Below are 15,295 nucleotides of genomic sequence, written 5' to 3'. Positions count from 1 at the left end.
CAGGGGACAGAGCCGTACTCACATATGGGGTATAAGTGATGAGATTATTTTATTCTTCGGGTCGGTGCGATTACAGAGATACCAGATTTATATCGGGTTTTTATGACTGACAGCTGTCACACACTAAATGACGCTTTTTTTGCAAAATCTAGTTTTTGCATCGCCATATTTTGAGAGCTATAATTCTTCCATATTTCGGCCGACAGAGTCATATGACGGCTTGTTTTTTGCGGGACGAGTTGACATTTTTATTGGTATCATTTTTGGGTACATGACATTTTTTGATCGCTTTCTATTCCGTTTTTTGGGAGGTAAAATTAACAAAAACCAACAATTCAGGAATTGTTTTTTGAGGTTTTTTTTATGCCGTTCTGCTTGTGGTAAAAGTGATAAGGCAGCATTATTCTTCGGTCAGTACGTTTACAGCGATACTACACTTACTGTATTTTTTTTTATGTTTTGGCGCTTTTACACAATAAAACAATTTTATAGAAAAAATATTTGTTTTGCATCGCTTTATTCTGAGAGCTATAACTTTTTTATTTTTCGGCTGATGGAGCTGTATGACGGCTTTTTTTTTTGCGGAACAAGATGCCGTTTTCAGCGGTACCATTTTTATTTCCATTTTGCTTTTTGATCGTATTTTTTTCCACTTTTTGTTTGGCGATATGATGAAAAAGCATAGTTTTTTGCTCCGTTTTTTATTTATTTTTATTACGGTGTGCACAGAAGGAGTTAATTAGTGTGACAGTTTTATAGATCTGGTTGTTTCGGACAACCAAATATGTCTACTTTTTTTGTTTTTGCAGAAATATACGGATTTATTGGTTTAATATTTTATTTATTTTTATTTATTTTGTGATTTTTTTTAAACAGTTTGAAAACATTTTTTAGACTTTTTTTTACATTTTTACTTAGTCCCTGTATGGGACATTAATTTTTATTTTTCTAATCACTGTTCTCATGCAATGCAATAGACATGTATTGCATTGCATGAGAACTTTGCTGACAGTTTCAGTCAGTGTCTCCTGCTAGACTTCAGCTGCAGGCTGAGTCTAGCAGGACTCCATACATGGCAGATCCGGAGGCGGTCATGTGACCTCCGGCTGCCATGACAACGGCAGGTCCTGTCAGACATCAGGGGGCCGTCAGAGAGGTAAGTGGACGACCCCCTCTCCTCTCACTATCTTCTAAATGCCACGATCACTATAGATCGCGGTATATAGAAGATAGCAAATTGTTAACATCATTGGGACCTGATCCAATCAGGTGCCGATGATGTCCCCTGTCAGAGCTGTCGTTCTGCACCGCACCCGTAGCGCTTGCAGGACCATGGGGGTCCTGAGGGCTGCGGGACCACCGACCGTTCATAAACGTCGGCGCTGCACAGAGCCCAGGCAGCGCCAACGTTTATGTACAGTGGGAGGTCCGGAAGTGGTTAATGTGGCCTGATTTTGTACAAATAACAAAATAAATCATATTCACCTTCTGCCACCTCCTGGATTCAGGACAGATTGACCTGTGGTCTGCGCCAGCATCAATGTTGTCACCATTCTACCAGACACAAGACCACTGCAGCTTGTGATAGGCGGAAGCGGTCAGGTGACTTGAACTATATGCATCACAAGCTGAAGCAGTTGTGTGTCTGGTAGATCGGTAGAATCATACATGGTGGCGCAAACCATAGGGCGGCCTGCGATGGATCCGGGAGGAGGACAGCAGGTAAGTATAATTTATTTAGTTATTTTTACAGAATCTGGCCACCAGGTAATGAGTCCGGACAACCCTGTTAATAAACCTATAAATACACCACTTTCTAGTTCCAGCCATCTCTACCATGGCATTCCCTGATGCTTCTGTTTACAATGGCTGCAGATCACTGGCCTCATGGTCTTGAGCTGAATACCACTGACAGGCTGCAAAAAGTGCATATCCATCTGCAGCCCATGTGAACAAAAGCATTTGAGACCTGGCACTGGAGCTGCCGCCAGCTACAAGGGTAAGTATATATAGGTACCTGTGTGCATCATTCTCATTATTTTGGACAACCCCATTCAAGTTCTTTTTTTTGTACAATGTATTTTTAGGGTTATAAGACACAATTTTTAGCGAGAAAAAAATATTGTTTAAAAGTCTGGGTCTTATGGTTCTTGATCAGGGGAACCCAGCATTGCCAACCCCCCTTATTCATTTCCTTAATGACTGGACAGAGCTCATGAAGCATTCTGCCTGATCATTTAGAGTACTTTCCAAATGTTCATATTTGCACCATTCTCTTCTGCCTGGCACTGATCTGTATGATCAGTATAGGGCAGTAGGAGAAGCTGAACTTCATATGTACAACGTATCTATCTTTCCAACATGGAGGACGCTCATAGCTGCAAATGTCTCTTCTATTTCCTGCTCCACGGCAATCTGTATTATCAAAAGTGGAAGCTTAAAGCGATGTGCACTTTGCGTTACATTTCCAGTCCGACAATGAATACAATGGTGGAGCAGTCAGGCCCTTTCTGCACCATTCAGCTTGTACATCTGAGTCTCCTGCTTTACAGAGGCTCAGTCCACAAGCTGCACAGAGCAGAGCAGCGCAAGGGGGGCCATCATACTCTGTGGTGGGGACCATTGTGGGAATGTTCATACTGTGTGGGGGAATTGTACTGGTGGGGCCATTATGCTGTGTAAGGTGAGATGGGGTGTCTCATATTGTGCGGACGTATTTACTTGTGGGGACATCATACTGTTTTGGAAACAATGGGGTCAACATACTGTCATGCAATATGTTAGATGCATTTTTGGAAGCATCATACTCTGTGGGGCCAGAACAGTAAGTGGCTTCAATAGGAGCAAAATTACTCTGTATGTGCCGTAATACATGTAGCGCTCTATTTTTTAATTTATGAGGCGTACTATTCTGGGACTCCTTCTATGCGCCGTGACCCCGCATACTCCTCCAAGAGGGAAGTAGGGGGCCCAATTAGGACTTTTGCTATGGGGCCCCATGGTTTCTATATACACCCATGTATGCAGATTAATATATTGGATTTTTCATGCAGGACCTCTCAGTGACATTTGCAAATCAACTCTTTTTGGCCAGTAGGTTTATTTAAAGGAAATCTGTCGGTAGAATTAACCTTCCTAAGCAGTCTATATGGGCAAATAGGTCATAGGAAGATGAATAAAATGAGAACTTGATATTTGTGATCCAATATCTTATTTCAGAGAAATCCATATTTTTCTTATATGTAAATGAACTGTGCCAGGCCATGGGGAGGACACTGATCTGCCTGAGAATCTGCCTCCAGACATTATTATAAATGAGAGGTGGGGTTATCAGTGTTATATGTAATGGCTGCTCTCCTGATCTAAGTGCAGAACTGTGTATGATTATACCTGACACATTACTGCATTTAACACATCTGCAGATGCTTCAACTTTCATCTCATAGGCTGTAAGTATTGCAATACAGCAGAGCTGTGAGAGTGACAGCAAATACAGTCATATGAAAAAGTTTGGGCACCCCTATTAATCTTAAGCTTAATGTTCTATAAAAATTGGTGTTTTTGCAACAGCTATTTCAGTTTGATATATGTAATAACTGTTGGATACAGTAATGTTTCTGCCTTGAAATGAGGTTCATTGTACTAACAGAAAATGTGCAATCTGCATTCAAACAAAATTTGACAGGTGCATAAGTATGGGCACCTCACCAGAAAAGTGACATTAATAGTTAGTAGATCCTCCTTTTGCAAAAGTAACAGCCTCTAGTCGCTTCCTGTAGCTTTTAATGAGTTCCTGGATCCTGGATGAAGGTATTTTTGACCATTCCTCTTTACAAAACAATTCCAGTTCAGTTAAGTTTGATGGTCGCCGAGCATGGACAGCCCTCTTCAAATGATCCCACAGATGTTCAATGATATTCAGGTCTGGGGACTGGGATGGTCATTCCAGAACATTGTAGTTGTTCCTCTGCATGAATGCCTGAGTAGATTTGGAGCGGTGTTTTGGATCATTGTCTTGCTGAAAGATCCATCCACTTTGTAACTTCATATTTATCACTGATTCTTGAACACTATTGTCAAGAATCTGCTGATACTGAGTGGAATCCATGCGTCCCTCAACTTTAACAAGATTCCCAGTGCCAGCATTGACCACACAGCCCCAAAGCATGATGGAACCTCCACCAAATTTTACTGTGGGTAGCAAGTGTTTTTCTTGGAATGCTGTGTTTTTTTGCCACCATGCATAACGCCTTTTTGTATGACCAAATAACTCAATCTTGATTTCATCAGTCCACAGGACCTTCTTCCAAAAAGAAATTGGCTTCTCCAAATGTGCTTTTGCATACCTCAGCCAACTCTGTTTGTGGCGTGCTTGCAGAAACGGCTTCTTTCGCATCACTCTCCCATACAGCTTCTCCTTGTGCAAAGTGCCTTGTATAGTTGACCGATGCACAATGACACCATCTGCAGCAAGTTGATGCTGCAGCTCTCTGGAGGTGGTCTGAGGATTGTCCTTGACTGATCTCACCATTCTTCTTCTCTGCCTTTCTGATGTTTTTCTTGGCCTGCCACTTCTGGCCTTAACAAGAACTGTCCCTGTGTTCTTCCATTTCCTTACTATGTTCCTCACAGTGGAAACTGACAGGTTAAATCTCTGAGACAGCTTTTTGTATGCTTCCCCTGAACAACTATGTTGAATAATCTTTGTTTTCAGATCATTTGACAGTTGTTTTGAGGAGCACATGATGCCACTCTTCAGAGGAGATTCAAACAGGAGAACAATTTGCAAGTGGCCACTTTAAGTAGCTTTTCTCATGATTGCATACACCTGGCTATAAAGTTCAAAGCTCCATGAGGTTACAAAACCAAAAAAAGTGCTTTAGTAAGTCAGTAAAAAGTAGGTAGGAGTATTTAAAACAAGAAAATGATAAGGGTGCCCATACTTATGCACCTGTCAAATTTTGTTTGAATGCAGATTGCACATTTTCTGTTAGTACAATAAACCTCATTTCAAGGCAGAAACATTACTGTGTCCAACAGTTATTACATATATCAAACTGAAATAGCTGTTGCAAAAACACCAATTTTTATAAAACATTAAGCTTAAGATTAATAGGGGTGCCCAAACTTTTTCATATGACTGTATGTTTGTAAAAAGTCAATGTTCAGATCTACTGTTTTGTGTTAGTTACATGTCTCACACTGGTAATTTCCACTTTTATTTAGAATTAGCTCTCTAGGCAGATTCCCAGGCAGATCTGTGTCCTGACCATAGTTCTTAACAGCTCATTTACATGTCCATATAGATTACTTAGGGGGTTGACCCTACTGACAGATTCCCATTAACTTCTGTACTTACCAGAAATAAGACATATAGCGGATAGGCAAGCCAAGGTTGAAATGTCAAGGTTAAGGCTCTGCAAATGTGATGCAAAATTTATAATTGATTCCAGCCATTCTCCAAATCCACGAAGGCACTGAAGTCTATGAAGTACTAGTCCATTACAAAACACAAATTCACTGCCAGTAATATTTGACCTGTTGGTGAGTAAGTAAATGGATAAATAAATCATTAATAAATGGAAAAAAATCACGTATGAAAACAATACAGGCAAGTGTACAGTTGTGCTGAAAAGTTTACATACCCCGTCAGAATTTTTGCTTTCTTGGCCTTGTTTCAGAGAATATGAATGATAACAAAAAATAATTTTCTCCACGCATGGTTATTGGTTGGGTGAAGCTTTTCCAGATGGGTGGTGACCATGGCGGCCATTTTGAAGTCGGCAATTTTGGATCCAACTTTATTTTTTTCAATAGGAAGATGGTCATGTGACACATCAAACTGATTGAGAATATCATAAGAAAAACAATGGTGTGCTTGGTTTTAAAGTAACTTTATTCTTTCATGAGTTTTTTACAAGTTTATGACCACTTATAAAATGTGTTCAAAGTGCTGCCCATTGTGTTGGATTGTCAATGCAACCCTCTTCTCCCACTCTTAACACACTGATAGCAACACCGCAGAAGAAATGCTAGCCCAGGCTTCCAGTATCCGTTGTTTCAGATGCTGCACATCTCGTATCTTCACAGCATAGACAGTTGCCTTCAGATGACCCCAAAGATAAAAGTCTAAGGGGGTCAGATCGGGAGACCTTGGTGGCCATTCAACTGGCCCACAATGACCAATCCACTTTCCAGGAAACTGTTCATTTAGGAATGCTCGGACCTGACACCCATAAAGTGGTGGTGCACCATCTTGTTGGAAAAACTCAGGGAACGTGCCATCTTCAGTGCATAAAGAGGGCAACACATCATCATGTAGCAATTTTAGATATCCAGTGGCATTGAGGTTTCCATTGACGAAGAATGGCCCTACTATCTTTGTACCCCATATACCACACCATACCATCTAGATACGAGATGTGCAGCATCTGAAACATCGGATACTGGAAGCCTGTGCTAGCATTTCTTCTGCGGTGTTGCTATCAGTGTGTCAAGAGTGGGAGAAAAGGGTTGCATTGACAATCCAACACAATGGGCAGCACTTTGAACACATTTTATAAGTGGTCATAAACTTGTAAAAACTCATGAAAGAATAAATGTTAAAACCAAGCACACTATTGTTTTTCTTATGAAATTCTCAATAAGTTTGATGTGTCACATGACCCTCTTCCCATTGAAAAAAATAAAGTTGGATCCAAAATGGACGACTTCAAAATGGCCGCCATGGTCACCACCCATCTGGAAAAGTTTTCCCCCTCCCATATAATAATGTGCGACAAACAGGAAGTTGATATCACCAATCGTTCCCATTTAATTTAGGTGTATCCATATAAATGGCCCACCCTGTACTGTGTTTTCTCTTTTTAAATCTTAATGATAACCAAAAACATTCAAATGACCCTGATCAAAAGTTCATATACCCTGTTGATTTTGGCCTGATAACATGCACAGAATTTGACACAAATGAGTTTAAATGGCTACTAAAGGTAACATCCTCAGCTGTGACCCGTTTGCTTGTAATCAGTGTGTGTGCATAAAAGCTGAGTGAGTTTCTGGGATCCAGACAGACTATTGCATCTTTCATCCAGGCATTGACATTTGTGGATTGTGAGTCATCGGGAAAGCAAAAGAATTGTCAATGGATCTAGGCTATTGAACTGTATAACACAGGAAAGGGATACAAAATCATATCCAAGGAATTGACAAAGCCAGTCAGCATTGTTCAAACTGTGATTAACAAATGTAAAATCAGGGGCTCTGTAAAAACCAAACCACGGTCAAGTAGACCAACAAAAATTTCGGCCACAACTGCCAGGAAAATTGTTTGGGATGCAAAGAAAAACCTGCAAATAACATCAGCTGAAATTCAGGACTCTCTGAAAACTATCAGTGTTACTGTTTCAAGGTGCAAAATAAGGAGGCACTTGAAGAAAAATGGGCTGCATGGTTGAGTCACCAGAAGAAAGCCATTACTAAGCAAATGCCACAAAGTATCTCGCCTACAATACTCCAAACAGCACAGAGACAAACCTTAAAACTTCGGGAACAAGATAATTTGGAGTGATGAGACCAAAATTTTACTTTTTGGCCAATACCATAAACGTTACATTTGGAGAGAGGGCAACAAGGCCTATGATAAAAGGAACACCATTCCTACTGTAAAGCACGGAGGTGGATCGCTGATGTTTTGAGGATGTGTGAGCTACAAAGGCACAGGAAACTTGGTAAAAGTTGAAGGAAAGATGAATGCAGCACGTTATCAGCAAATACTGGAGGCAAATTTGCACTCATCAGTCCGGAAGCTGCGCATGGGACGTACTTGGACATTCAAACATGACAACGATCCAAAACACAAGGCCAAGTCGACCTGCCATTGGCTACAGCAGAACAAAGTGAAGGTTCTGGCGTGGCCATCTCAGTCTCCTGACCTCAATATCATTGAGCCACTCTGGGGAGATCTCAAGCGTGCAGTCTATGCTAGACAGCCCAGGAATTTACAGGAACTGGAGGCTTTTTGCCAAGAAGAATGGTCAGCTTTACCATCTGAGAAAATAAAGAACCTCATCCACAACTACCACAAAAGACTTCAAGCTGTCATTGATGTTAGAGGGGGCAATACATGGTATTAAGAACTGGGGTATGTGAACTTTTGATCAGGGTCATTTGGATGTTTTTGGTTGTCATTAAGATTTAAAAAGAGAAAACACAGTAGTTTGACAATAAATGGCTTCACCCAACCAATAACCATGAGTGGAGAAAATTTTTTTTTGTTATCATTCATATTCTCTGAAACAAGGACAAGAAAGGAGAAATTCTGCTGGGGTATGCCAACTTTTGAGCACAACTGTACATATTACACTTTATGGATGCTCACATTTCAATTTTCATTAGGTTTCTCCTGTTGCTCATTGACAACCATACAATTATTCCAGTACACAAAAATAAACAATTAAAACCTTTAATGGGAGCTGTACTTTCATCAAACTTAGCATAAGGGTTCACACTCATTTGAGAGAAAAACGGACAAGTGCAATCTGATAAAAAATCGGATTGAACTCTGACCAATGTTATTCTATGAGGCACATCTCATCTGCAAATTTTTTTCTCAGCTGAAATCGGACTGAGAAAAAAAATTGCAGCATGCTGTGATTTGCCACGTATATCAAACGAGCCTCGCCAATGAAAGTCAATGGTTGCGAGAAAAAAAACGGACAGCATACGGACCATCCGTATGCCATCCGTTTTTTTACGAAATGTAGTTACAGAATTGAAAAAGAAAACACATAAATCATCCCCTGACAGGAAGTTACACACAGGGAAGTGTTGGGAGGGTTGGTTTAAAATCCTGTCAGAAACCATTCCTTGTGACACCGGAGTTTACTAGCAAGAAGATTTGGCCAAGTCTCGCTCTATTAAGGTCGAGATGCTGTTGGTTTTAGTCCAGGAGAGGCCTGAACTCTGGGGTCCACAGGACTCCAAATACCAAAATAGGAATGTAAAGAACGCATCGTGGAAATACATATGTCGGCAAATGTTTCCAACATATGCCAAAAGTACCCCGGACGTCCAAATGGGAAGGAGTAAGTGTTTATCTTTACTAAATATGAATGAATTTTTTTTCATGTGTTTTAGCTTTTTACCGGAAATCTTGTCCCCTTGACAAATTTTAAAGTGACATTATGTGTAATTGTACACGTCACTACCAATATGTAAGTTTTTTTGCATTGAATGATGTGACATGGAGACGGCGAAGCTGTCACGATCAATATAGGAGGGAGCAACAGTATCACCAGCATCACCAGAAAAGTGGTGCAGGAGGTGGGAAAAAAAGGCCATATCTCTACATGAGCCAGTTGAATTTTTTGGCACCAATCATAAACTTAAGACCATAGGTTTAATCTGATTTAACAAATGTTGTTTGACCACAAATAAATAACTTACAATGAGTTCCTTTTTTAATATGTTACCATCTCTCATATAGAATGGAATCTAACTTACGGGAACGTGACACAGCCTCTGAGGCCGAGCGTCTGGCCAGTCACAACCGTAAGTTCCTGGCCCATCTGCGGAGGAGGAGCCTGTCCCAGGGTCACAAGGTCAGGTTGCGACAGAGCAAGAGGAGCAGGCCAGAAGCAGCAACCCAACCCTGGCCCTTGATATTTCCCCCAGGCGACTGCAGTACCACGACAACTTCGACGAAGGATGGATCATCGAAACCAAGCTATCAGATGGCAAATTCATAGTCGCATTATGGACTAAATCAGACGAGGGTGAGGAATCATTCTGCAGCAGTTTAGCTCAGCATCTATGCAAAATCCCACCATAATTAAGACTGCCAACCAAATCAGCCATCTTACACCTTCTCAATGCTGCCATCCCTCCTAATACCCCACACCACATTTTTGCATATGTCGAAAGGACACATCAAACCCAAACTATGACGCAACTAACATCCAGCTTTGTGTCTTCACCAGTTCCTTCTTCTTCTGCCTCTGGACACCCTTCTTCTTCCACTGTTCAACATAAGCAGTCAGTGCATATTTTAAGTAAAGCCATAATCAAGAACAATATTGTTTTACACATCATATGGCAAGATTTTCTTGCCAGGGTATGGATCCCTCAGGCATCAGAAAGTAATCCGCAAGAAGTTCACTGACTCTGTGGCTGGAAAGATCCCTGCATCTGGGCAAAGCCTGTGCAATTGGACCAGGATTGTTAACTAATCCTACCTCAGCATCCACAGACACAGGCGAATCGTGGATACGGATAAAATTGTGTAGGATTACACAGGCCTTAATGACACCATTGACATTTTGCTCGCTTATCTGGAGGGCACTAAGCAATACCCTCCATTTGTAGTCAAAATGCCAAAGACACATTCAACCAGATGCCGTGCCCGAGTAAGCCAGTAATTAAATATCCTACGACGTCTGTCAAGACTCTGTCAAGGATTAGGCCTCATGACATAGCGATTAAGTTGGAAAATCTCATCAGTCACTATTACAAAAGGAACTCGCTGACTTCCTGAAGCAGGAAGAATCCTTGGGGGTGGCACACCCATTTGATTGTCCTTAAGCCATCGACCTATTAAAGAAGAACTGAAGATTCGATAATTTATATTCTATAGGCCCCAATATCTACATTTATAAAATTGTAATTGCTGTCAACTAATGCCAAAAGCACTACCCCAAAAAATTGCTTATAACTGTAGTATTGGGACCCTGAGTTCGGCGGTTTCTTGACCCGGATGTGCTTCCCATCTAAAGCACCCACATAATTGGGAAACTGACAACTCTGGTACATTCCAGATGAGATCCGTTACCCAGTGTTCAGGGGTTGGATCCGGTATTCCTTTCTCCTTAAGGCGATCCCAGATTTGTGAACAGGTGTCTTTCACAATACTGGAAATGGTTGTTCAACCAAGAAGAAAGTCTAAATGTAGGGCAGCATAAGATTCTTCTGTTGCAAGAAACCTAAAAAGAAAATAATATTTTTATTTAAGTGAACGTATACATAGATTTTGAGGATTTGCAAACATTATAGTTGTTGGTTTGTTAATATTTCATCAATCCAAAATTTAAAGATGAACTAAACACATATGCTACATCTGAATTTTGAACACATAGAGGAAAAATATGTTTGAGCTATGTAAAATATAAATTTATAAATACCTTACGCTAAGCAGAAGGCATTCTTCCGCTGAATCTCAATGACGAAAATGGGAAGTTTTAAATGTTATGGCTGGAAGGATCTACACCAATAGAATGTCAAAGGTCTCAAGTGACATTCTCGTGTAGGTCATAAATTTGTCAGGATGCCGGCGTAGATGTGTATAGAGCCGGGAAAAATACCCTCTTTTAGGACGCTGGGTGAGAAGTGGATGCATCCAAATTCTACGCCGCCTCCTCGGAGCAACAACAGAGGAATATCCAACCCCATACTCCTGGAATAACACCCAGTTGAAGAGGAGCTGCTCTGTATGATCCAAAGTCAGATTCATAGCAGCCATTCTTCCTTGGTGTTAATTTCAACAGGCAAAAAAGAAAAATCTGACAATTCAATCCTGATGAATATATGGATGTGCTCAGCATCACACATGTTTCTAAAGGGGTTTATATAGGGCTAGCATACTGCAATTTCCTACAAATAAAGGTTGATTGTGCATTTCTATCTCCTGAGAAAAATGCATCGCATACGGATTGCATACGCATGACACATATGGATGTTCTGTTTTAAAAATCGCATTGTTCTTGCATGACGCGCACATGACACTTGTCCGTTTTTTTGGTCCAGATATTGGAACCTTTTTTTTTCCACATATATGGGTATGAGCTCTAAATCAATAGCACAAGCAAAACTTTGTAATATATCTTAGAGAAATCCTAATTAGAGTGAACAAGCCATAGCCCTAACAGGCTAATTAAGGTCTGAAACTTTGATCAAAGTTATCTGAGCACACAAATCTCCAAGGGTGCCCAAACGTTTGCATTGGTCCATTTTTCTTCTTGTAATTTTTCAAATGTAAAAATGACAATATATATTATTTTGCCTAAAATGCAAAAAATAGAAATGTGTCATCTCTAACTTTAAGCCTTTTAAAGATCATTTCCTCTTGCTTAACTGTTCACACAGTAATTTTGACCAAGGGTGCCCAAACATTTACATGCCGCTGTACATACAGTTGTGCTCAAAAGTTTACGTACCCTGGCAGAATTTTTGCTTTCTTGGCCTTGTTTCAGAGAATATGAATGATAACAAAAAACTTTTTCTCCACTCATGGTTATTGGTTGGGTGAAGCTATTTATTGTCAAACTACTGCGTTTTCTCTTTTTAAATCTTAATGACAACCAAAAACATCCAAATGACCCTGATCAAAAGTTCACATACCCAAGGTCTTAATACTGTGTATTGCCCCCTCCCCCCAACATCAATGACAGCTTGAAGTCTTTGGTGGTAGTTGTGGATGAGGGTCTTTATTTTCTCATATGGTAAAGCTGTCCATTCTTCTTGGCAAAAAGCCTCCAGTTCCTGTCAATTCCTGGGCTGTCTAGCATGAACTGCGCGCTTGAGATCTCCCCAGAGTGGCTCAATGATATTGAGGTCAGGAGACTGAGATGGCCACTCCAGAACCTTCACTTTGTTCTGCTGTAGCCAATGGCAGGTCGACTTGGCCTTGTGTTTTGGATCGTTGTCATGTTTGAATGTCCAAGTACGTCCCATGCGCAGCTTCCGACTGATGAGTGCAAATTTGCCTCCAGTATTTGCTGATAATCTGCTGCATTCATGTTTCCTTCAATTTTTACCAAGTTACCTGTGCCTTTGTAGCTCTCACATCCCCAAAACATCAATGATCCACCTCCGTGCTTTACAGTAGGAATGGTGTTCCTTTCATCATAGGCCTTGTTGACCTCTCTCCAAATGTAACATTTATGGTATTGGCCAAAAAGTTAAATTTTGGTCTCATCACTCCAAATTACCTTGTTCCAGAAATTTTAACGCTTGTCTCTGTGCTGTTTGGCGTATTGTAGGCAAGATACTTTGTGGCATTTGTGCAGAAATGGCTTTCTTATAGCGACTTGACCATGCAGCCCATTTTTCTTCAAGTGCCTCCTTATTGTGCATCTTGAAACAGCCACACCGCTAGTTTTAAGAGAGTCCATACTTTGCAGTACTCTGCATGGAAACACAAACTGCACTTGGCACAATTCTTTCAGCATGATGTTTGACGACATGATAGTGTGTAGGTATACTGTGTCATTATTAAACCTCACTAATGGTATGATATGCTTCTTTTGGAAAAATGAGGATTCAATTCAGAATGGATTCAATAGTGCATGCCATACAAAAAATAGGGTGACAAAGAGTTATGAAAACTTTCATAGTATAACATTACTCTTGCCTTGAATCTCTGAACAAACATGAGACTCTGCAATGTACATTTTTGTCAGGATGTGAACATACCCACAAGCCTTGCTCATGCTACAACTATCAGGGTTGGAGCTAATCCCATTGCTGGCAGTTTAAACTTACAGATGCAATGCTTGCAGATGCTCCCTGCGTCACCCATCTCCCCCACTACACAATCATGGTTGCCAATGGGCTGTTATGGTAGCTAATCCCACTAACAGATTGACTATATGCACATATTTAAAGTGTACGTGCAAAAAAATGTTTTAATCCCGCAAAGTTTGTAAAACATAAAAAAAAATTGTGAAATAGCAGAATTGTTCTATTTTGCTCACTCCCCCTTAAAAAAAAGAGCAAAATGAGATCAAAAAGTCATATATACCCTAAAGTTGTACCAATAAAAGTTGAATCCGCTGCCGAAAAACGAGCCTTCACACAGCTTTGTTGATGAAAAATAAATGAAGAAAACTGAGACATGAAAAAAAAAATTATTTTACAAAAATAATTTTTTTGTATCGCTGTAATCATAACGGCTTGCAGATTAATGATAAAATGCTACATATGTTTGAACAGTGAACTCTGCAACATTTGTGTTGAAAAATACAATGCTGCAATTGCTGTTTTTTTGCACATTTTTCCATGCGTTAATAAAAGTTAAAGGAGAGATGAAAATGTATTTCTATCTACATTCTGTCTAAAGCTATGAAGGCTCATCCCCGCCTCTGACTGCCCTTATATGTAACATCATGTGATTTTACAACTTCTCACTGTGCCCTCACATCACAGCACTAGTGCAGCTCTTAAGTGCTACTGATGGGTCATTCCCAACTGATCCGGCATAAAGAACGATATGATAGAACCTTCAGTGAACGATATGAGTTGGCATCCCAATGAGAGCCACTTACGGTCTCTGAATGGCACTCACTGGGGGTAAAACGATTGTGTTCACATGCCGATGAAACAAAAAGATCATCCACCTGCCCCAGAAAATGCTCTGGTTATGGTTAGCTGTAGCTGGGCAGGGTTTCAAAGGCAGCAGACTATGCTGATTTTAGCATACAGATGTATTCGCTAACGGGCAAACACATATTAAATAAGGATCCTTTTGAGCGGAGGTGAGCCAGCTCTTTTTGGTGAATGGAGCAAAATGATCCAACTCACTAAGGTTATGTGTGCACATTCAGGATTTGATTGCAGAAATTTCTGCAGCGTTTCTGCATCACTTGGCAGGAAAAAAGCTGCAGAAAAAAAACATGCGTTTTGCCGCGATTTTTGATGCGTTTTTGTATATCAATGAATGCTATTTGGAGCTAAATAAAGATATTTGAAAAAAGAAACATATGACATCACTTTAACCCTTGGATTACCGTAAGACCTGGGGTGAGTATATTGGTTAATTTAAATGATTAAAGAATGTGTCTGTTGTATTTCATATAAAGTGTTTTACTCTGTGTGTGTGAGTCGGTCGACAGGGGTAGGGGTACTCGGATACCGGGATGGATGGGTTACTTCTGTGGGGATCACGGTTGGTCGGTTCCCGGTTCCGTGCCCTGGACCGTCAGTAAAGGGATGGGGGTCAGGATGATGAGAGTATTGTGTCCTGATGCCTCCTGTGGTAACTGGTAAAATCAGTTACCAGCGCTGTGTATGGTTGCTGAGGTGATCAGCATACGGCTTGTACGAACGCTATAGGCAGTAATGTCAAAGTAGGCACACACACACATTAAGACTTTGTTTCAGTACCTTTCTTTTAATGATGTCCGGTAACAGGTACAGTTCAGGAGGGTAACCAGGTTTTCGGTGCAGGTAGAGATATTCACCCTGGAGATTTGTGAGGCCTCCTCTAACACTCTGTGCATTGTTTGGGATCAGTCCTGCCTTAAGCT

General features: G+C 40.6%; 1 protein-coding gene across 1 annotated transcript in view; it reads right to left on the bottom strand.

Moving 5' to 3' along the window:
• Window positions 1–15,295, bottom strand: part of NR4A3 (nuclear receptor subfamily 4 group A member 3) — a 223,361-nt gene that overhangs the window by 50,731 nt on the left and 157,335 nt on the right. The window contains exon 7 of the mRNA XM_073678412.1: window positions 5,359–5,537. Within this exon, the coding sequence (XP_073534513.1) occupies window positions 5,359–5,537 (179 nt within the window). The remainder of the gene's footprint in view (window positions 1–5,358; window positions 5,538–15,295) is intronic.

Source organism: Phyllobates terribilis, unplaced genomic scaffold (assembly GCF_046119375.1).
Source record: "Phyllobates terribilis strain yellow unplaced genomic scaffold, ASM4611937v1 Scaffold_4__5_contigs__length_816908805, whole genome shotgun sequence".
Taxonomy (NCBI): domain Eukaryota; kingdom Metazoa; phylum Chordata; class Amphibia; order Anura; family Dendrobatidae; genus Phyllobates; species Phyllobates terribilis.
The sequence above is the reverse complement of the archived record's forward strand: the minus strand, read 5'-3'. Positions and strand labels throughout refer to the sequence as shown.